Source organism: Acartia tonsa, chromosome 12 (assembly GCF_053477335.1).
Source record: "Acartia tonsa isolate MP-2025a chromosome 12, ASM5347733v1, whole genome shotgun sequence".
NCBI lineage: Eukaryota > Metazoa > Arthropoda > Copepoda > Calanoida > Acartiidae > Acartia > Acartia tonsa.
This window is the reverse complement of record NC_137271.1, coordinates 34,156,006-34,180,095: the sequence shown is the minus strand read 5'-3', so window position 1 is coordinate 34,180,095 and position 24,090 is coordinate 34,156,006. Positions and strand designations below refer to the sequence as shown.

At 32.0% G+C, this 24,090-nt stretch overlaps 1 protein-coding gene across 1 annotated transcript; it reads left to right on the top strand.

Moving 5' to 3' along the window:
• The first annotated feature begins 404 nt into the window (after positions 1–404).
• On the top strand, positions 405–24,090 carry LOC145333580 (uncharacterized). The gene is made up of 35 exons (XM_080178740.1): positions 405–469; positions 1,550–1,609; positions 1,990–2,022; positions 3,148–3,285; positions 4,079–4,196; positions 6,001–6,095; positions 6,533–6,594; positions 7,030–7,092; positions 7,257–7,305; positions 7,731–7,790; positions 8,195–8,272; positions 8,826–8,923; positions 10,106–10,185; positions 10,786–10,855; positions 11,238–11,312; positions 12,994–13,091; positions 13,358–13,438; positions 13,752–13,844; positions 14,164–14,229; positions 14,892–14,926; positions 15,407–15,472; positions 15,833–15,928; positions 16,713–16,798; positions 17,339–17,408; positions 17,844–17,884; positions 18,071–18,155; positions 19,617–19,707; positions 20,101–20,150; positions 20,498–20,572; positions 21,074–21,136; positions 21,510–21,568; positions 22,067–22,131; positions 22,296–22,353; positions 23,185–23,235; positions 23,969–24,090. Exons 1-35 carry the CDS (start codon positions 410–412, stop codon positions 24,057–24,059), a joined length of 2,559 nt encoding a protein of 852 aa, XP_080034866.1. The 5' UTR covers positions 405–409; the 3' UTR covers positions 24,060–24,090.

The window sequence follows — 24,090 nt, the reverse complement described above, 5'->3', positions numbered from 1 at the left end:
CAGAATATCCATTTTAAACATGTTTATCTTAACCTTTTTAACAACAAATGTGATTTTAAGTATCTGATTGATCTGATTTTTGGAATATTGATTCCTAGGACAAAAAAGTACAATGTTATAAATGTCCTAAAAATGTGAGTATGTCCTTAAAATTATCCTGTATATATGCAGTTTTCCAACAAATTTAGTTACAATTTTGTTTCGACTTTTATACATTTATTCAGTTCTGACAAGTGTTGATGTTTGTTTGTACAATAGTTTCAAAGCTTCGCTTTTATGGATGAAGTCATTTGTTAAATTGCAAAAGGTTGATTTTTTCCTGAGGCTTACAGGCGGCTGACGCGCGGCTAAAACCCTGATAAAAACAATTTTTAAAAAGTTATTTAAAATCAATAAAATAAAGGTGAAAATGGATGGATACAGATTAGCACGCCAGCTCAATTCATTCCATCAAATCTATGCTGCCACGGTTTGTATTGTCCTTGTTATTTTTTTAAAGCATGGACTTTAATTAAAAAGCGCCTAGGGTTGGGGTCAGGTAGGGAGATGACTGTTAATTACACAGGTATCTCTGATATTTATTAATAACGTTTTCGTTTATTGGTTAGTTTGTTTATCTAGTAGGAGGGGAGAGGATGGGGAAACTTGGATAAACATCCAAAAAATGTGTATGCAAAAACCATGTATTAAACTTTTTCATTAACTAAAAATGACAACTAAAGTATTTAATGTGTCAAAATTACTTTTCAATTTGATGTGATAAAGTATAAAAAAAAACTTTGCTTAAAAAGGGAATATCAATTCTTTGATTTATTATGTGAAATTAAAAATACATTTCTAAACTAATTCTTTTTCTATGAAATATAAACGATAGGTATACGGATTATATTAAGAAAAGAAATGAAATTTTACTAGAATATCGTTATTTGGCATGGTATTGAACTTGAAAATGAACTTTACTGTTAATTCAGTCCTTCTTTTACTTGTTTATTGGACTTAATCGCTTATGTTTTTTTAATAATTACTGGCAGCCACGTGACTGGCGGCCGCGGGTGACTTTATTTAAGATAGGGGGTAGGGAGTGGTCCTTCCACGTTCAACCTTGGTTTTAAGAATAAAAAAAATTTAGAAAATTTTTAACGGGGTATCATTTATTTAGGAAGGTTGGAGGTACCCTCCCCCAAAATAGTTATAGACCTTTCCATGACCTATGAAAATCTATACTATAAAAAAGAACTATATTTAGTTAAGCAGTTAGGAAGATCTTTCGCTACACAAACACACACATACGGCAAGAACGTCCAATGGGGGGATTGGGGGGGGGGGGGGGGTAAAAGAGTGATTAACTCCCTCCCCCCCCAAAAAAAAGCTTTGACGTCCTTGCCTTTATGATATAATGATTACTTTCCTCCCCCCAATTGATTTTTTTAGGCACCTCTAAAATTTATTTTGAATTTTTACCTCCCCCAAATTACAAAGCTTGGACGCCCTTGGATAAAGACCTCCTGTTACTGTTCCATAAGAATATCTAAACTATTGTTAATTTTAGCAAGACTCGAAGCCTGCGAAAGTTAAATCAAACTTGGATGGGGAAGATATAAATTTACAGGTTATTTTTATTATTTGTTACTTTTTAAAAAATCTTTTAGTCTGTCAAACGAAGGATTTGACAACAAATAAATTAAAATTAAAGTTATAAGCATAGAATAATTTTATTTCTCGTATTTATTCGAATCCGGTGGATAGGAAACGGTTCTCATCCATACGAAAAAACTATGTCTAGCATCGTATTATATCCAGCTTTCTACGAATATAAAAATGTAAAATCAAAAGATTAAAACCAGTTTTTTAGCCTTTGCCTTCGGCACCTCGGGGCTAAAAAAACTAGTTTTAATTTTTTAATTGTACATTCTATATCCGCGGAAAGCCGTTTATAATACGATGCGAGAAATAACTATTATATTATTTAATATTATTCATTTCTTTAAGGGTATTAATGATTACAGTGGAAATATACTAAAGGTAACAAACAAAATTTTGCTTTTTTCTATAAATTATATTTTTCTAAGTACATATATGCATAACATTTGCTCTATTTAATGAAATAACATTTTTTACAATTTTATTCGTGAGTTTTTTATATATATAAATCTCAAAGCTTAAAAGATCCTTTATGTAAAGTTGTATTACTTACTAGCGGCTGCACCCCTAGCATCTAGGGGCTCTACATTCGAAGGGATAAAGAAGGGCAGAAAAATAGCTTAAAACCATATTATAAAAACAAAATAGCCTACAACCGTCTCAGGGCCTATACAAAGCTTCCCTCTAATGGAGAACCCTATCGGTTATGTGGTTAGCGAGATCATTCGCTACAAACAAAAAAGCTTTGTACTTTATATAATAGGATATGCTTATGAGTGGGGTACAGGGGTGTCGACAACCCCCTTAATACTAAAATATTCTTCACCCCCTCAAATGTTTTATCCCCCTGGACAAAACTCTATGCACGCTTCTGCTTACATGTACATTACATGTAAATTAGTTAAAATTTATTTGTTGAATATTTCTTAAATTTCTGTTATTGCAATAATGGTGTGAGACTTGTATGCCCTAATCAATCCTTACTATTATCATTCTTTCCTCTCCAATATGATTTTATCTATTGCTTATTATCTTTTTTTCTATTTTTTTGTCTTACTTATATTGCCTATATGAAAACAATGTGTGAATACACATTACTGCATACTTTTTAGGAAACTGCCATTTGAGAAGAATTTTTTTTTTATAAATTAACCATATCAATAAAATTTGACTGTATATATAAATGTATATAATACTCATTTAATTCATTTATTATTGTTGTTTTTTTTCTATGTATGTACACCCAAGAATAATAAATCTAATCTAATCTAACTCAAATTTATTAATATCAGGGAAAGAAAACAAAGTAGAGGGTTTTGTCGTATTTTCACAGTAGCTTTTAATAGGTTATTTTAAATTAGGTTGGGTAAATGTTAATGATTGTCCCGCAGGTTTAGAGCCCACTGCAGGGGCTAGAAATAGAAAGAAAAGCTTCTGTGAAAATATGACAAAACCCAGTACTTCTTTTTCTTACCATTATCCATTTATTCAATTTAAACCTAACAGGAGGAGCGAACTGAATTCGATGCCAGCGGAAAACTGGAGCTGATCCGAGTGTGCAGCTCCAATATTGGAGGCATGCTGGACAACCCGGGACTGGTGACCAAGGCCGCTGCAAATGTTATTGATAAGTGGAACAAGGCAGTAGGACTTTCAATTTGATTTCATAAACAGAGATTGTGCTAAATGCTTAATTTGACGGATTTTGAAAACTCATATTTAATAGCGGTAATTTTGATTTTTTAATCATTGTTGATGTACATCAATTTATAGGCCATATTCTTATCCCTTTAGATCCTTGCCAATTATAATCATTTAGCCATCTCTGATAAAAATTTTTGATCTATAATACAAAGTAGCTTGATGTCTGTTCGTCCGTCCCTTAAGATCTCGGTATACACTGAACCGATCGGATTCTACTCTTCAGGGATTACACCTACTGGTCCCGTGGTGGTTTTAGGCTATTTTCTTGGAGGATGGGACAACCCCAATCCCCCAAATTTTTAAGAATTTTGCGAATCCGCCATTTATTCGCGAAAACTTGCGATTCATTCGCATTTTTTTCCGCTGGGTAGGTAATAGAAGAAATAATTATACCTATTGGGGCGAAGCCGCTAGTATAAATACACAAAAAGAAAATGAGGAATGATATTTTTAAAAAAATGTTGTTTCAAATGCACTTGCTTTGAAACCGAATAATATCCGCTGGATTAGAACCGGTTTAATGCTATACTGAAAAATCAAGTATTGCATTGTATTACAGACAGTTTACCACGAATATGAAATTAAGATCATGGGTTTAATCTTATATTTTTTCATTTTAATATCCGCGGAAATCTTTCTATAATACAATGTGATAAATAACTATTATCATATATCTAATATGTAACTTATACCAAAATTTAATAATATTTTACTTAAATCTAAATTGTTTTAGATTTGGAAAACAAAGAAAGGCGAGCTGTTGGCTAAATGGGATGCGGATTTTACTGATTCTACTCTGCAAGGAGCTTTTAGACTGCTGAACCCTTGCTATAAACATGTTCCTTATACAGGTATATGCTTTTCCAGTATCGCTTAGAAATCGATTAATACCCAGTGGATTAGAACCGGTTCTCAGCATCGTATTAAATCCAGTTTTCTACTTATATAAAATGGGTTAGAAACGGTTCTCAGCCATACTAAAAAAATATGTGTAGCATAGTATTCAGTGGCGTTCTAACCGAAAGGGGCACTTTGGGCGATTTAAACTGTATGTCTGTATAAATGAATAACAATGTATAAGTATATCATAAGATGTTATTGTTCAGGATAAGTTTATCATTTTTTTGTGTATATTCCCTTAACTAAAAGATATGTTTTTTACCTAGCAATATACATTAACAACCCCAATTAAAGCTCACAACACTCTATATTCTTGACTTGATAAAATAACACAGTTCTTGTTGTCTTTAATTGATTTTAGTTTGAAGGTGGTGTTAAAATTTTCTTAGTGCGCTTCGCGCACCACCCTAGCAAATCCTTGCAATCACAACTTTATAAAAGAGTGACAGATTTTTAAAATGCCATTTGAAGAGGGTGGGAGATGGTGATATAACTTTTTTTAATAATTTACCATTTCTGTCAGTCCATAACGCTATGGAGAAAATGTGATTATCCAAATTATTTCCAAAATGAGAATTTTTATCTCACCCCTCACCTTATTTTTTAAAGGTGGGATAGTGTGAGGGAAAGGAAGGGGGCAAGGTATGGGGGTAAGGGATGGGGGAAGGTATGAGGGGGGGGAAGATATGGGGGAAGTTATTGAGAGGAAGGAATGGGGAAGAAGGAATAGGGATTAGAAGGCCCATAATCAAGTAATTCCGCCCCCTTAAAACGCCCTTGTTTAAAATAGGTATATATATTCAAAATGCCCCCCCCCCCCCGACAAAGTGCTTCGAACGCCACTAATAGTATTAAATCCAGTTTTATACCAATATTAAATGTATTTGAACTGGTTCTAAGCCATACTGAAAACTTATGTATAGCATCGTATTATATCCCAATATAAAAATATACAATCATATGATTAAAACCAGTTTTTAGCCCGTGCCTTCGGCATCTCGGAGCTAAAAAAACGGGTATTAATCTTGCAAATGTACATTTTTATATTCGCGGGAAGCTGTTTATAAAACGATGCGATAAATAACTATTTTAAACTTCTTCGCCCCGCTTTAAACGTCGAATAATAATACATATATATAAGGTCTAAGTAATGATGATGAACAAAATTAACCCCTTTCTGTAGATTACAATAATCAATTTAAAAGTTTGGACACTGGTAGATTTAATAAACCAATCAAGCTTTTATAAAAGTTTCTTAACTTCAAAGCCATCGAATGGTAGGGCCTGATTATGCTACTTGAGTACCATAATAATTTACAGTCCAATGTCTCCTCCCTCCCTCTAGAAAAGTACAAGTTTATAAATAATTTCAAAATTTGTACAAAATCTACACTCCAAATATGAGTTGTAACCAAAAACATCAAATAATTTTTCAATATTTATTTTCTAACCATTTTGTTTCAAGATTACAAATTGCAGTGTTAAAAGAAATCCTTCACCCAAAAAAGATCGCCCTCCTTTAATTTTTGTTGTTGTATAAATGCTTAAAACATGTTAAATAAGGACGAGACTAGAACCTATAATCCCTATTCGTGTATGGATTAGATTTGAACCGGTTCTGTACAGCATCGTATTACAGATAACTTTCGACAAATAATAAAATAAAAATTATTGGATTAAAACAGTTTTGTTAGGCCCAAGGGGACGAAGTCCCTTGATGTCTATAATAGGATGCGATAAATGGTTATATTGAAGGTGAGCTCGGGGACATAGAAGATCAGCCTTTCTATGACACCATTGAAGAAACAGCTGAAAAACTGTGGGATCATCTGATGGATATTGGTCCTAAAGTAAGATTTGTTGTACAACAAATAAAACAACCTTAAAATTTTACCAAAAAATATGATATGGGGCTATTTCTCGTAGCAAGATGGTGCGTTATATTGTTTACATGAACCAATAAGAAGATTCACTGTAAAGGAGAATCATATCGGTTTAGCAGTTAGCGCTATACACAAAATGTTACTTTACCTATTTACTAAATATTTGTAAGTTTGATTTTAGCAAAATGTTTAATAGCTTATTTAAATGAAATTATAATCCTTTCCCTGAAGTGAACCCTCTACCCTCCTATATTTAAAATAAATGGAAAAAAGGAGGGGGGGGGGGGATTTTTTTTTTCTAACCTGAACTAAAGTAAAAAAAAACTTAAAACTGCCCACCCCCCTCTTTTTATTACTTAAAAAGGTACATACTTGAGCTTTTCAATATTTTATTACTTTTTTAGGCGATAGCAAAATGCGAATCAAAATATATGATGGCGGTTTTGGGAACTATTGCCATGACAAGGTTAGATTTTACATTAAATACACTAGTGGCTTCGTCCCTAGAGTACTCGAGGGGCACTTGAGGAAGGGGGAGTTGAATATCAAATCCATTTTTTTTTGGGGGGGGGGGTAAAGGGGGGTTCCCCCCATTTCTTATTTTAGTTTTTAAAAAAATAAACTTTTTTGGGAAAGCTATTTTTTTCTAGGGGCGATTTCTCTTTGGAAGGTGGTGGTACCGTCCCATAAAATAGTTATAAACCTTCCCGGGACCTTTGAGAAGCTACTCTGTTAAGGAGAACCCGATCGGTTCAGTGGTTAGCGAGATCCTTTGGTACAAACTAACAGACAGACAGACATCATTCTACGTTGTATTATAGATTACAATACTAATACATAGATATACATACAAACAATAAATTGCAATAGAGAAGCTTCGCTACTACATCACTTTTTTTAGGAATTTCCTGTGGATTTTCAATGAGCACATAACGCTGCCGCCTGATCGTCCTAAGCCTTTCAAGTAAGTCAAAATTAGTTTATCCAGAATAGCTTTGAAACCGATTAATAATCGATGGATTAGAACCGGTTATCAGCCATAGTGAAAACTCATGTATAGCATCGTATAGTGGACAACTTTCTATTAATAAAAAAAATAAAAATAGAATTAATTTTCTTTTTTTTTAGTAATACATACAATAAATGGATTGAATTTACTGATTCTTATGCTCAACAGGTTACACATTTTAAAAATATTATTTAAATTTAAATTTAATGTGACATATACAAAAAAAACAAGGATGATACGGAAAAAGTAAGTTATGGTTGAAAAAAAGAAAGCTGAAAGACCAATTGACTTGTATTCAGGTTGATATTGAAAAAAGAGGATTTTACAAAAAAATAAGCAGTTTATTTTAAGTAGCATCAAAGCAATCATATTTCAACATTAACATTACAAAAAGGACAGACAGACAAAGTAAATTATAAAGTAGCATCGATAAAGTTAGTTAGTTTTCTAATAGTAAAGAGGATCAAAACAAATCTGGAATTATTTAAGATATTAGTTGTATGTTGGGAGGGGGGGGGGGGGGTTAAGTAGCTTTATGGCAGATTTAGAGTAAGGTTAAATTAAATTTAATTAAAATATGTATATTTATGTAGGTTTTAGACTACCATGCTGGCATAGTAGCTACTGTAGTGCTTCAAGATCCAATTAGTCAGGTTAGCGCACTAAATAATTACCAGCGGCATTTGCGCAAATGATAGTGTGTCTGCTTGCTATCAGGAAGTTGTTGGGGTAAAGTCTGTTCTAAATTGCATCATGCTAGAGATGTCAAAAAAAGTATCAACTGCTCTGTCTGGTACGTGACACTAATAGTAATAGAATGGGGAATGCATTGGCCAGTAAACAGGTGCAACTCACTAAAATGCACATTTAAGACTTCCAGACAAAGTCGCTGCAATCAAAGTGTTGGTTGTCACATTGAATATTTGAAATCATATAAAATCAAGAAAAGCATTCGTTGGGCAAATGATAGGTTGTGAGGATTGACAAAGAGTGGAAAAATTAATATTTACTTTAAGGACAGAACTGTAGGATTATTACATTAATGTTGTTCTTTAAGGATTGGACTAGTGATAGAATTTATTTGGAGGGAGACAATCCATCCAAATGCATCAAATATTGGTGGTTTTTCATGCAGGTATAGTTATACTTTATAAGTTTTCGTGTCTGTGTGTCTGTCCTTCTGTCTGTTTTACTAGTCTTGCATGATTGTTATTCATAGGGCAGATAATTTACTTTGCCTAACTTATCATACCATAGCAGTATAATGTCAGCCATTACTATTTTCTTCTTTTGTTTTACAGTCTAGTCAATAATAACGGATAAGATTGCTTTGAGTAGAGATGCTAAACTACAAATATTATTTATTTAAACAATTCTTTAAAGTTGTTAGTTTAGGTTAATCAACAGATATATTTATATATCACACTGCTGAAATGATTGGGTTGTGCCTTGAAACAAAATTTAATTTATGAGGGGGGTAGAGAGTTTTTTTTTATTTATTTGTTTATTATTTAAGTTAGGTTATATTAGTACTGGGTAACCCCACAGGAAATAAACCGCATTATTTTCAATTTAAAAATAAAGGAGGGGGGGGGGGAGGGGGAGAGGGGGTTGTGCAGGGAATTTTTAAAAAATCTATATTTTCCCTTGATTTCTACCTGAATCTTCATATTATGTATTATTTTCAGGGTTTAAGATCTGATCTGTACAATAATCTGCCAGCTAAAATTGGCCTCAAAATATTTAGCTCAGTGCTCAATACAAGCCTGTCTATTCTAGCTGTAAGGTAAAATTAATTTTATTAAGCAAAGTTACCATACAACTTTAATGTTGGTATGTCAACTTTATGTCAATCACTCAGAAATGATTTTTCTGCATAAAGTATATCTAGACCTGCGACCATGGCTCAACATGTAACAAATATGCTCATTGATGTGAGGGGAGTAAGTTGCTCAAAAAAATTCTCACGTCATAAAAATAAGGGATAAGGAAAGAATGAGTGGTGAAGAAAACCCCTAAAAAATAGATGAAGATGCTGATTTTTTGAGCAACTTTCTCCCCTCACTGAAGGATTAGAATCTTGGTTAAAAACTGTGTTATAACTAAAGATGTTAAAATGGTTCCTACTGCTGCTATGTCAGATTAGCAGCATTAATAGTTATTGTAGAAGGGAATGTTTTGACTCAAAAAAAGAGAATTAAATTGAGCCCATATGAGGTAATTGATATGTAATTATATCTATGAAACTTATAAAAAACAAGGATGACAACATCCATAAAAGCGAAGCACTGAAACGGTAGGACAAACGGACAGTAACAATTGTATAGTGTCTGAACTGAATAATTAGAATATAAAAGTATCAAAAGAGTCGAAGCAAAGTTTAAGTAAATTTGTTGGAAAATTGCTTGATATAGGATAATGTTTATGGACATACTTACATTTTGAGGACTTGATTATAGAGTTGATTCGCTTATACTATTGTTCTTTTGTTCTTTGTTGTCCCAGGAATCAATATACCAAAAATCAGATCAAACGGATAATTAGATCACATAAAAATATGTTGTTAAAAAAGTAGAAAAATCAACATGTTTAAAATGGACGTACGGACATTCTTGTGATGATTATAGAGTTGCTACGGTTTTTAAATCGTACCTAACTACTATAGGAATCATCATGCAAAATTTGAAATCGATAGGACAATTCTAACATGCCTAAATTAACGAATAAAAGCTATCTATCTCGGACGGACGTACGGACGGACGTACGGACCGACCCTAATTATAGAAAAGCTTCGCTTTTAAAAACGGCTATTCTTAAATATTGTTAAACTAAGACAAATTCAAATTAATGGAAATTTCCATTAAAAACATACATAAATCTGTAGTTTATATAATTTATGGAATCTCCTTTTGATACTTAATGAAGATTCACAATAAAATGTATAATAAAGAAATATTATTGTATTTAGATACAGCCAGGCTAAGCCCAGCATGAAGAGAGCATCCTTGTTTAGAAATGATATAACTGCTATTTTGCTCATTACTGCTGGTATGTAAAACAAGTTTAACGTAACTGGACAAAGTGTCTAAAAAATAAGCCTTGTGACGTCATACAAATGAGGGATTATCTCATCACCCTCATTTTTATGCATCACATTTTTAAGACACTTTGTCAAGTTACAGTTCTACCATACATGTTTATTTCCTATACAGATCTATCATAGATCTTGATGCAATAAAGTAAGACCTTTTGTAAATGTTGAAAATTATAAGTTTATGTGTTATAAAAGTTGTTGCAAATATAGGTATTAAATAAGCCAACTAAGTTTCAAGAATAAGGACAATTATATCCAAAAGGAGAGCAGCATAATTCTGATGTTTAAAAGTTGGTTAAGACATGTTCTGACCTGTGCATTTAAAAATCTTTCAATTTTGTGAATTTTTATGTAAAAATTTTTAAAACCTTAAATCAATTTTAAAATTTCATATCTCCTTTTATAATAACCATACAGAAATGTTATTTATATGTACAAAAAGGTCTGTTTATGCTTTTTCCATTGATAAATATTAGAAAACTGTGTGAGCTATTCAATGTATCAACTGTACCATTTTTTTTGTTAAAAATACCATTCATTTTCTTTTATTTAAGATTTGCTATACTCTGTATGTGAAAATTTAGACCAAGTCTTCCATCCTGTTATTGAATACTCGCTTTCCAGGTATTGTAGATTTCAGTAGCAAGGCTGCCTTACAAGTTTTGTGTTCTGTAACATACTTCACAATCTCTTTTACATTTTACATTTATATATATTTTTTTACATTTATTAACTAAAACAAAAAATAAAAATGTTTCCTTTCAACTTAAAGTTGCTTGTCTGTCTATGATGAAGCAGTTGAAAGTGCCTAATAAAAATGACGTCATACAATACAAATGACCGATGATAGGCCAGTATTGTTAAGTTCAATTAATATGACCAAATAACATCCATATTATAGGCCTACGTACTTTTAACAGTTATAAATCTATCTCAACCTAAACATTTAAAAATTAGTAACTACTGCTGCTTATAGGCCTAAATTTGATAAATCTCTTATTTTCAGAAATATCCATGCTAAAGCTCAAATCCTTCTTTGGAACTTGGTTCTAATTGGATGCCCTCTCAAAACACTAAACAGGTTATTTTTTTATATCAAAGTAATAGGATGTTGGTCTGTTCTCAATAGTTCTCTACATTTTAGGGAAGCTTGAACAAGGATTGGTTCCTTTGATAGTTATAATTATCCTTGTTTAGAGTTAGTAATCTTGTGATGAGTAAGCCTGGTTCCATAGTTCCTATAGTTATAATTATCCTTGTTTAGATTTAGTAATCTTGTGATGGGTAAGCCTGGTTCCATAGTTCCTATAGTTATAATTATCCTTGTTTAGAGTTAGTAATCATGTGATGAGTAAGCCTGATTCCATAGTTCTTATAGTTATAATTATCCTTGTTTAGATTTAGTAATCTTGTGATGAGTAAGCCTGGTTCCATAGTTCCTATAGTTATAATTATCCTTGTTTAGATTTAGTAATCTTGTGATGGGTAAGCCTGGTTCCATAGTTCCTATAGTTATAATTATCCTTGTTTAGAGTTAGTAATCTTGTGATGAGTAAGCCTGGTTCCATAGCTCCTATAGTTATAATTATCCTTGTTTAGAGTTAGTAATCTTGTAATCTTGTGATGGGTAAGCCTGGTTCCATAGTTCCTATGATTATAATTATTCTTGTTTAGAGTTAGTAATCTTGTGATGAGTAAGCCTGGTTCCATAGTTCCTATAGTTATAATTATCCTTGTTTAGATTTAGTAATCTTGTGATGGGTAAGCCTGGTTCCATAGTTCCTATAGTTATAATTATCCTTGTTTAGAGTTAGTAATCATGTGATGAGTAAGCCTGATTCCATAGTTCTTATAGTTATAATTATCCTTGTTTAGATTTAGTAATCTTGTGATGAGTAAGCCTGGTTCCATAGTTCCTATAGTTATAATTATCCTTGTTTAGATTTAGTAATCTTGTGATGGGTAAGCCTGGTTCCATAGTTCCTATAGTTATAATTATCCTTGTTTAGAGTTAGTAATCTTGTGATGAGTAAGCCTGGTTCCATAGCTCCTATAGTTATAATTATCCTTGTTTAGAGTTAGTAATCTTGTAATCTTGTGATGGGTAAGCCTGGTTCCATAGTTCCTATGATTATAATTATTCTTGTTTAGAGTTAGTTATCTTGTGATGAGTAAGCCTGGTTCCATAGTTCCTATAGTTATAATTATCCTTGTTTAGATTTAGTAATCTTGTGATGGGTAAGCCTGGTTCCATAGTTCCTATAGTTATAATTATCCTTGTTTAGAGTTAGTAATCATGTGATGAGTAAGCCTGATTCCATAGTTCTTATAGTTATAATTATCCTTGTTTAGATTTAGTAATCTTGTGATGAGTAAGCCTGGTTCCATAGTTCCTATAGTTATAATTATCCTTGTTTAGATTTAGTAATCTTGTGATGGGTAAGCCTGGTTCCATAGTTCCTATAGTTATAATTATCCTTGTTTAGAGTTAGTAATCTTGTGATGAGTAAGCCTGGTTCCATAGCTCCTATAGTTATAATTATCCTTGTTTAGAGTTAGTAATCTTGTAATCTTGTGATGGGTAAGCCTGGTTCCATAGTTCCTATGATTATAATTATTCTTGTTTAGAGTTAGTTATCTTGTGATGAGTAAGCCTGGTTCCATAGTTCCTATAGTTATAATTATCCTTGTTTAGATTTAGTAATCTTGTGATGGGTAAGCCTGTTTACATAGTTCCTATAGTTATAATTATCCTTGTTTAGAGTTAGTAATCTTGTGATGGGTAAGCCTGGATCGTTGGTGCCTCTGGCTAAACCAAGAGAGGAAACTCTTATTCATTGGCTTCATATAATTCAACCAGGTAATCTTGTTAATCCTTATGATAAAGTAACAGGATGTCTGTCTATCTATACCCAAGGATCTTAACCGCTTAACCGATATCGTTTTTCTTTACCATGTAGCTTCTCATAGGTCCTGGGAAGGTTCATAGCTGTTTTTAGGGAGGATACAACATTTTACTTGCCCCTAGAGGTCTCTAAGGGCATGTAAAGAAAAGTATAAATTGATATAAAGAAATAGAAAATTTTTAATCTTCTATTCTCAAATAAAACCTGCATCCACTTTTAGGTGTTTACAGAAATCCCCCTGAAAAGTTGGATCCAGGCGTCAGTGTCTATCTGTCCACCAAAATGGCGGGAAATCTTCCAGGTATTAGTTAGTTTTCTTCAAGTACCATTTTCATCTTTGGAAAACATACATGTTTTATTAATTACTTTGCAAAAGAAAATATTTATGTCCTTATAAATGAAGAGAGGCTGCGCCCCTATTAATTAAGGGCTCTGTATGAAAGGAGTGGGAAATAGCTTAAAACCTACCTTGGTCTTATGTAAAGCTTTCCTTAAATGAAGAACTCAATCTGTTTAATAATTATTAAAATTTTAAGCTTTAGATAAAAAAACTTATTTCCTTCTAGAATAGAATTTGCTTTAAATACCTGTAACCGTAATTAAATCTATTTTAGGACCACCATGGGGGCATGTTGTTAAAGCCTGTCTGTCTCAAGATTTCATGCTGTCCCGAGCTATAATGAACCATATAGGCGCATATATTCCAGGTATTTAATCAGACAACCCTAGTTTTCTTTAGTTGAATTAATCTAACATGTTTGTTTACAGTTATTTTTACATAGGAAAGTGGTTATGAATTGGGCTTTAAACCTTCCCAGTACCCATGAGAAGCTATCAACCATATCAGCGGATAGAGAGATTCTTCAGTACATAGAGACAGACAGAAAAACAGAGATCCTATTGCTTTTATATAAGGATTAGGTGGGAAAGATTAGTAATATACTAGTAATGGTTCTAGAATATTAATATGATATACTATAGTTCATGACAGTAAAGATCAAAGAACAATATCAATGATATGTTTAGGTATAACAGGAGAAAATCCTACAAATTTGATGACAGATGGATGTGGTGATCTTATGTGTTCTAGGAAATCATTATTTTCATACTTTTTTTTAAAACATATAAAATAAAAATACTCTATAATGAAAAAAAATTAAAAAGTTATTCCAAAGAGAGTAAAGGAAATTAGTAAACATGAAAAACCTATTATATTTTTGCTTTCATTACTTTTCAAACACTCTTGTCTGATGTCCATTGAGACGATAATTACAAAGAAAAATCATTGCTTATGTAAACAGGGCTCGGCAGCTGCGCATCAGCTGCCTGTAAGACTCAAGAAAATCAACCTTTCACAATTCTAACAATCAGCTGAAAATATAAACCTGTCCCAAATATGGCAATCCCTCTTTTTAATAGTTATTTCTCGCATCGTATTATAAACAGCTTTCAGCGGATATATAATGTACAATTAAGATGCCCAGATATATGATTGTACATCTTTATATTAGTAGAAAACTGATATAATACGATGCTTGGCATAGCTTTTTGGTATGGATGCAAACTGTTCTAATCCACCGGATATTAATCGGATTCGAATGAATATGAGAAAAAAGTCCCCGAAGTATTTAAACGGGTTTTAATTTGAGACTCAGTTGCGGTTGCCGACCCAAGCAACTATATTATTTCTAATTATTTTTAATAATAATAAATAATTATATTTTGTTGAAAAAAAATAATGAAAACTGACAGGACCTGTTATAATGCAGCTGATTTGCAATGGCCCCAGGTAACATTTATTTAAAAGACTTCTATAGTTGCAAAATTATCTGAATTATTTAAGTCTTTAATTTTCCATAACATCTAAAAAGTCTGCATGTTTATTTTAACCATTTTCGTTTTTTTTTACTTCTCATTTAATTAACATGAAAGATAGAGTTTTAAAGTTCTATGACTTTAAAACGGCACAAACATGCAACTATATTTTATGCAGGCTCAGAAGCCATAAAATATCCATATATATTTTTTTGATTGCCTAAAAATATTAAATCACATTCTTTATGCCTTTTATTGCTCTAAACCTAAAGCCTTCTTGACTTTAGAAAAACTTTTGACAAGTATAACTGGTACCTGGTATCTGAAGCGTCCTGCTAACATTAAATTGGTTGGTACACCATCCTGTATTTTATTTTTAGTTAGTTGATGAGATATTTTAGTTAATCAAGCTTAGATTTGAAAATCCTTTGTTGTCATCCTTGTTTTTATTCAGAAAGTTGGAAGTGGAATACTGTTCCTGGTCATGCATGGATGTCCTGATAAAGAATGCTTAAAAAAGGTATATTCAAGAGGATGCCTGTTTATCTGTATATTAAGATCGTCTTATAGGTCTAGGGAAGGTTTAGTACTATTTTAGGTGCCCATGTCTGTCTATGTGTGTGTGTGTGTGTGTGCGTTTACTGAAGGATCTTCCTAATCATCAGAAAAGCCCTGGGAAAGTTTTTTGGAGGAGGGTACCTCTACTCTCACAAGATAAATCATGCCTGGAAAAATAACACCACCCAAAAAAAAATTCTTATTAAAACTAAAAAAGGCGGGGGATCAACTCTCAAACCTCCATTAAGTGCCCCTAGAGGTCTGTTTGGGTAAAACCAAAAGCCGCTAGTTTACTTTTAAACTGTGCAAATCTTATATTCAGGTTATGGAACCAATCCTACGAAAAGTTGATGGAACAAGTTTTGAAGTTCTGGACAAGAATATGGCTTGGAATCACAAAAAGCCTGTTTGGTTTACGGTGAATAACTTGTTTGTGGAATTGTCCCTTTCGTGGCAACGCCCCTTAAGGAGCTATTTGTCATATTTTCAAAATTTCTTTTGATAGGTTCTTTTAGGTTAGGTTAGGTTATATTGGGTTAGGTAATTGGCCCCGCGGGGTTATAGCCCCCTGCAGGGGCTGGAAATAGAAGAAAAGCTACTGTGAAAAAAACGAAGAATCGTCCCTTAAGGAGCGTTGCCACGAAAGAGACTATACTCCTTGTTTGTTACTATTTAGTTTTAGTCTGAACCCCATAGCGTCTTCAAGGGTCGCTTGATAGCTAGTTAATTTTATTATTCTTATTTTAATAAATTGGGAAATTGACTACAATTAATACAATGCTATACATGGTTTTTCAGTATGGCTGATAACTGGTTCGAAGAAACAACGTTTATTGCCAAAAAAATTACGTCATAAAATGCAAATTACCAATGATAGGCCAGTAAACATTGTAATTAACCAATGGTAAATTGTATACTGGCATGACGTCATTTTTTATTGAACACTATAAGCTGTTTCTAGTTCTAATCCAGTAGACATTAATCGGCCATACTGGAAAAAGGTTTCTAGTGATGGTATTTCTGGCCTTTAAAATCATTTGCAACCACTAAGCACCTCATTACCATCCACAGTTAGGACTTCCAGAAAAAGGTCGTGCAATCAACGGTTTGGTTGTCTATATTGCGAGCGACCATAAAAACATGCACTTCAAATAGCAAGAATTTGTTTCAGAGATGCATTTTAACTTTATTAATCTTTTTAGGCTGTTGCTGATTTATTGGAGCTGTATTTTATCCCCATTCTTGAAGAAGTTTTAGAAGATACTGAAGTCGGAGTCATGAATGTCAAGTAAGATAAAACAATAAAAGTATAAGTATAGATGTATAATCCAGACAACTACCTGGACCAAGTGGTGGGGATCTTTTTCGTCTGCTAGTAAATTACTCTTTGCACATTTGCGCTGACTTTGGTGTATTTTTATTTCCGACACTATTGGCTGATTTTCAAAGACCGAATTGAAAATTGGCACGGATTCCCCACCCCGTGGGAAGAGTTACTTATAGCTAGTGCCCCATCTATTCTTTTACTTTAGTGATAAAACTATCAAGAACAATTTTGTATTTTAGTAGCACAGCAATTCTTATATGTTAGATAAAAAGAATATGATATCTGTCTCTAGCTTGAGATCTCGCTAACCTATTCTTATTTATAGTGAAGAATCTTATAAGGTTCAGAAAGGTTTATAACTATTTTTGGGGACGGTCCCGCTGCCCCTCCTCCCAAGAGAAATTGGCTCTTGTAGAAAATCCTCACCATAAAAAAAATATTTGGGGCAGTGGGGGAGGAGATTTAAAAAAAAATATTGCAAAAATAAAAAACTTTTTTTAGTGAGGCCATTCGAAAGATTTCCAGCATGTTTATGGATGTTTCTTCCGTTATACCAGCCTCATTTTTTCAGGTATTTTGTAGCACCTTTTAAAATAGTTTTTTAGTTTATTAATTTAGCAAAATGTTTTAGTAGCGAAACTACACTATAATTCACTTTGACTGTCCGTCCGTCCATCAGCCCGTCAGTCCTTTCGTAAAGCTATATGGGGAATGTGATTTTCTCAGCTGATTTTTTAAGATAGACAGCTGATTTTTTATTTGTGATGATTCCCTATATCAATAAGATTGCAGTATGTATTTTTTTGTCTGTCTTTCTGTCATTGATGCCACAAAATATAGAATAAAAAATAAAGAAATGTGAGAAAGGTTTCGTGATTATTTTCTCCAATACATTTCTTTTCATGATTTGAACAACTCATCAAATGCTCTCAAAATTTACTTGTCCGTTTTTTCATCTATGAATTTTGTGCCTCGCTACTTTAGGACATTGTCATCCTTGTTTTAGGTTTGCGAGACTATTGAAGGGCTTATTCCAGATGATGTAAGGTAAAATCTTAAAACTTATTTTTGTTGTCTTTAATTTGATCAGTGTATTACCTCTAGCTGCTACTAATTATAATCTATAGATTTTGTGTATCATCATAGGAAATGTATATTAATTTATTGGCTTTTGTCTTATTCCTTTAGATCTCTGACCTATCCCTATATATCTTGAACTATCTCTGTATCTAGCCCCCTGTGTGACTCAGTGGTAGCCCATGTGATGATATCCAAAATGTACCAACTCATCACTTTCCTAATTGACCAGCTTGTTGAGGTAAAATCTACTTTTTAAAATACAAATTTTGAAAACTTCTTCTAGACAGATGCATAAAGAGAATATATATATCTCAAAATGATTTCTTGTAGTTCACAATCCATATAAGAACCCACCATTATCTAGTTTTTTTAAAAGATTATTCCTTTCAAAATATATGTCTTTGCATTTTGAATCCTTTAAAGAGACAAAATAATAAACAAGAAGAAAGAAATATGTGTTAACAAAATTGTACCCCCTACATATATAAAGTAGTAAGCTTTTTTTTGGTCTGTAGTGAATGAATGATCTTACTAACCATTGAACTAATAATTCATCCTTTACAGTGGAGTTTTTTATAGGTTCCGGAAAGGTTTTAGGCTATTTAATTTTTGTAATAAGAATTGGTATGGTTTAAGGCCATTTTTCTACCCTTCCATATATAGGGCCCCTAGATGATATAAAATAACAATATAAAATGCTTCTGAATAAGAAGAGAAACATAAAGAAATTTTCCCATTTTGTATCTATCTATACCTTGTTATTTTTAAAAAGAAATATTATATAGACATATCTAAATTATTATAACCCATTTAAGACAAAGGTGAGACTTTATTATGCTTATATTGTCTTTGTTCAGCATAATCAATAAATCAAAGTGACAATGTTTAATAATGTGTTATCAGTATATATAACTCTAAATATCATGTTAGAATTTTATAAATGGAAAAAAATCAAATGGATTACTAATATAATAATTAACTATTATTACAGTAATGAAATTCACTACATCCAATTTAATTATGTTTTGTTCAAATTTATCATGGTTGTAGCCAAAAAACTTAAAAATAAAGTAAAACTTTTAAGCTCTCAAAGGAACTATAATGCTCAAAATGCACCGCTAAATTATATTGTAAAAAATAATACTGAATGAGTGGTTTTGTAAGTTCAAAACTGGTCTTTGACTCTTTTATGGTAAAAAATCTAGTGGTGTATTTTCAGTAATGTATTTGCTTGATAATGCAAGTTTCCAATTCTTTTATTTTTTGTATAATCGTTTAGATAGTAGTATGCTGATATGATCTATATAGCTAAACAAAACATATTTTTGTTATAGGAAATTTTTTTAAATTGTTTCTTTAGAAATAAATCCTTTTTGACCTAAATAATTCTAGAAAAAAAACAAATAAAATATAAATCATAGTTATATTTTTTTCTGATATTTTAAATATAAAATAATTTCTTATGTATTTTTAAAGGATGAAATTTTAATCTTCTTAAATTAGGTTTAAAATTACATAGTGAATCATTTAGAATAAAATATATAGAAAAGTAAAAATACAATTGTTTTACCATAAGAGGTTAATTGTAAAACATTAAATATCAGATAGAGCATATTACATAATTTGAATCATGGATTTTATTAAAAATGACATTAAGATTTGTAAAGCAAAAAATTTAATTATTTTGCCTGTTTTCCAGGGAGGTTGCAAGAGAGAAATTCAAGATTTCTTTGTAGCTTTGGGAGAAGGTCTTATCAATATGACTTCTAATACTGATATCCAACGTTTAGGTAATTTTAATATCCTAATATATAAAATGGTAGGCTTTTTTGTCTGTAACTAAAGATCTAGCTAACCGCTAAACCAATATAGTTCTCCTTTACAGTAAAGCTTCTTATAAACCCTGACATGGTATTAGGCTATTTTATTTTAGAAATAAGTCTGGGTATGGTTTTAGGCTATTTTTCAGATATTCCGTAGTCCTTTGAATATAGAGCCCATAGATGCTAGGGGCGCAGCTGCTTGTGTAAATATATTTTAGGATTGCAGGTACAATTTAATTAGTATGTACTATTGTTATTTATGTTCATGATACTTTACTGTATTTTTTTTCATTTCAAAAAATTGTACTTATTTTTTCCCTTTTATATACCAACACAATTGAAAGTTTTTATTTGATCTAGAGGGACTTACAGATGCGTCAGCTAATGCTAGATCAGAGCCACCACATTTGGTAAGTATGATACATTCATAAATATAGCCTTTTAAAATCTAATTTAGCAATGTATCTTTTAGTAATAAACTTATTGAAAGAGTTCATATGTACACACCAAAATGATTAACAAGACAAAGCCCATATTATCCTGTTGTGACATTATAAATTTTGGTAAAGGGAAAGGAGAACTCCATTTCTCCCATCTCCTTTGAAGAGATTTTCTTTCCCCCTTCCCTTCTCCTATCCTAGATTTATGATGTCACAACAGGACAATATTGGCTTTGTCATAAACAAACACCAAAAAGAGTCTTTTATATGCCCTCCATTTAGCTTATTTAGAAGATTTGCTGATGTTTATTGTATAGATTGATACCAGTTGTGAAGAATTGAACTTTAATGTGGCAGAAATGATTGCTTTTGATATTCTATCAACTACTCAGGTTTGGATAAAGATTTCAATAAATTTTATAATGTTACAATCTACCTTATTCTATGATATTTTCTCATTATAGTGGAAGCATTTGTAGCTGTCTGTAGTGCCTTAGCAAAATGGGGATAGATGTCACCTTGTTTGGCTTACCTATTCTATTGACGTAATATTATAGGGAAAGAGAAAATGAAGGGGTAAACAACCCCTTGGAAAACAGATGGAGTATAGGGGATTTTATGACGTCAATAGAATAGGCACGTCAAAAGTGGTGACATCTATCCCTATTTTAATAGGGCACTATAGACAGCTACCTATTATTATATTATTCAGATCTCACTTGCTTCTGTTTCAATCTTCTTTCTCTCTTATCTATTTGGGGTAGAGTTACCGTACTTGAATTGTTTAAAAACAATACAATTACAATTCTGGCTCTTATTTTAATGTTTAACTAGTTGAATAAATGAAATGTAGTAGTACTCAAGAAGTGACAAAAAAAACTTTTTACTTATAGGGTGGTGTTGCAATGAAGGCAGTTCATAGATTCCTCGCCTACAACACTGATTGGATTGGACAGGTAGAATATTGTATTTTGTAGCTTAGGGAAAAGTTGACACTATAAAATAAAGAAATAAAGGTTATCCTACATAAGGAATGTATATTATCTTTGTCATTGGGGGAGAGGGGGGGGGGTACAGTATAACCACCCTTAAAATCCTTCTCTCCTAATTTTTCAAAATCTTTTAATTTTTGAACCAAAAAGTTACAAGTTACACGCGGTTAATGTGGTCTAGAGGCCATGCGCATTTGCTAGTTGTAAATAAATGTATGTGCAATATTAATATTCCGACTTTATTATTTGGATTTCGACCATTAGTAGTATCATTCTGCTCGCAAAATATACGGATCATCTAAACTTAGCTAAGTATTTCATAATTAATCTGTTTTAGATTCTTGGAATACAAACAGAGCCAGAAGTAGATGATGTTCTTCCCAACAAATCTTTCAAGTAAACCAATTGAATCGATATATGATTACTTGGATGTTGCACCAGAATGTCGATCACGTACTCTAATAAAGTGATACTCCCAGCTGGCCATAAGAACGATTCAACCTCTTTACCCCATCCCATCTCCTCCTACTTGATTAATAAAGTTACCAATAAATAAGGTCCAATTCAGTAACCTAAATTGACAACAAATTTTCCAATGTCAATATATCCATGTATTTTGCATCCATTACCTTTTCGATATTTTTCTTACTAATCTAAACACTGCTATGTTACTCACAACCTTGTCCATAAAATATCCTCTGTGAAGTTTCTAAAATCAACAAACAGGGTAAACACATTATGCAAATCTTTTTGTACTTGTCAAGTGATTTAAGGAAATTAATTAATTTACAAAGAAAAGCAATTGAGAAAAATACTTTCTTTGAATATTAAAGAAGTCAAACATAACACTTTTAGCCTATTTATTGCCTTTGGCATTATTTTATATTTTTTTAGCATAGAGCCATGGGGATACCTTGTGTATCAATCCAAACCTTGCGGAGATGCTACCAGAACAATAGGTATTCTTTTTATGCCATTTTCCCTCAAAGTGCCTTGTTGACCACAGAAGCCCGTCCCCCTACCCTTATTTTTGAAATAAATAAAACATAAGGAACGTTGGGGAAGAGAATTTTAAAAATAAATGTTCTGTAATATTGTATCTATAAAATGTGTAACTAATAAGGTGGAGTGAGATTTGAACAGACAATTGGATATCCTATTGATTGGGAGGCTGGACTAAGGTAACTATGGCATTCATGTTCTATTTCGATGTGTTTAGTGCCCTAGAAAAATGGGGATAGATGTCAGCGCTTTTGGCCTACATATTCTAATGACGTCATAGCAGAGGGAAAGAGAAAGGGAAGAGGGAAAGAAACCCCATAGATCATAGGGCACTATAGACAGCTACTTTTCAGTTTTTTTTCATTAGCGTCAGACAGTCCGTAATGTTATGGGGAAAAAGTGATTTTTTCGACTGCTAATAAAGAGAGACTACTTTTTTTCTTCATATTACCATATACTAATGAACATCCAGAAAACAATTTTCTTTTTACATTTGTCTATCAGTAACACTTCTAAAATAAAAAGATTAAAACATATGGAAAATGTATGATGATGTTATCATCTATGAACAATGAACATTTACATCACTTTTTCCATCCATACATGATTTTTTATGTAATGCGGTGCTTATGGTTGTTGTCATCCTTGTTTTTATTATTAACCAAAAAATTTTTTATGAGAGAGAATGCAAATCAAATTTACGTTTTATAATTAGAGTTGGTTCATCCGTCCGTAACGGTTAGATCTTTTTGTTAATTTAAATATGATAGAATTCTCATATCGATTTCAATTTTGCATCACGTTTTATATAACAGATAGGTACGATTTAGGAAGCGCAGTAACTCAAATTCGTTACCAGAAAATCCGTAAGTCCATTTATGTACAATTTTGTTTAGACTTACAAATTAATGTTCTGCTTATTACGTTCTGATTTTGTTTATTTGTACTTCCTTCTGAATTTAGTGCTTATCTTTTATGTATCCTTGTCAGCCTTGTTTTCATATTTTTAGACATACTTTAGCCTCTGCCCCTCATCCTGTGGTAGTTCAACTTGTTAACAGGTAATTGGCATTAAATTAATTTTCTCCACTGCTATTTGACATAGACTGCTGATTTTATGATATTCCTTATCAAAAAGCATCCAGTAGATAACTTACTTGGTCCGCCTGTCTGCTGGTTATGCTAAACAATAGACATTTACATATCAATATAAAAGGTTTCGTGATTTTCTAGTATTTATAAATAAAATTTTTCCTTCCTCTCTTTTTTATGATTACTGAACATCTGCTGTATAACTCGCTTTGTATGCTTGTTCTTCCATGGATTTATTATGCTTCGCTACCTATAGATGTTGTTACCCTTGTTTTTGTTTTTTTATCTAAATGCATATTTCTTCTTGATATTTAAGTTTAACCTAGTCCAGTAAAATAAAATAAATTTACCAGCTTTTTATTGAACATTTTAAGAATATGTGTGAAAATTCCTTCATAAAATAATTATATGCTAGCTAACATCAAAGTCGTCAAAGTAATATGCATCCCAATATTTTGATTTAAATCTTTAACATTTTTCATTATCTTTTAGATTTTCTCTCTTAGATTTTTCTATATTATTGGGAGAAAACATGGAACATAATGTCATAGACGCCATAGGGCGGTGGGATATGTGTGTTTCCCCATCAAAATTTTAAAAATACATTAGATTCACCCCTCATACCTATGAAACTATTAATTTTTTCTCCACTCAAAATAAAAAGCTTGGACATCCCTGAATTACATTTATTTTTATTATCAGGCGAGGAGAAATAACCTCTCTGACGGAGGCTGATGAAAGTGAGAAGAAAATGGCTCAAGATATTGTTGCTGTCCTAAGTAAAACAGAATAATTCAGTGCAATACAATTTACCAAAAATGTCA

Coding starts and splice junctions, on each gene's coding strand:
- LOC145333580 (XM_080178740.1), top strand. CDS start 410: ATGGATGGATACAGATTAGCACGCCAGCTCAATTCATTCCATCAAATC. Junction 8,924..10,105: donor CTGTCTATTCTAGCTGTAAG/GTAAAATTAATT, acceptor TATTGTATTTAG/ATACAGCCAGGCTAAGCCCA. Junction 17,409..17,843: donor TACCAGCCTCATTTTTTCAG/GTATTTTGTAGC, acceptor TCCTTGTTTTAG/GTTTGCGAGACTATTGAAGG.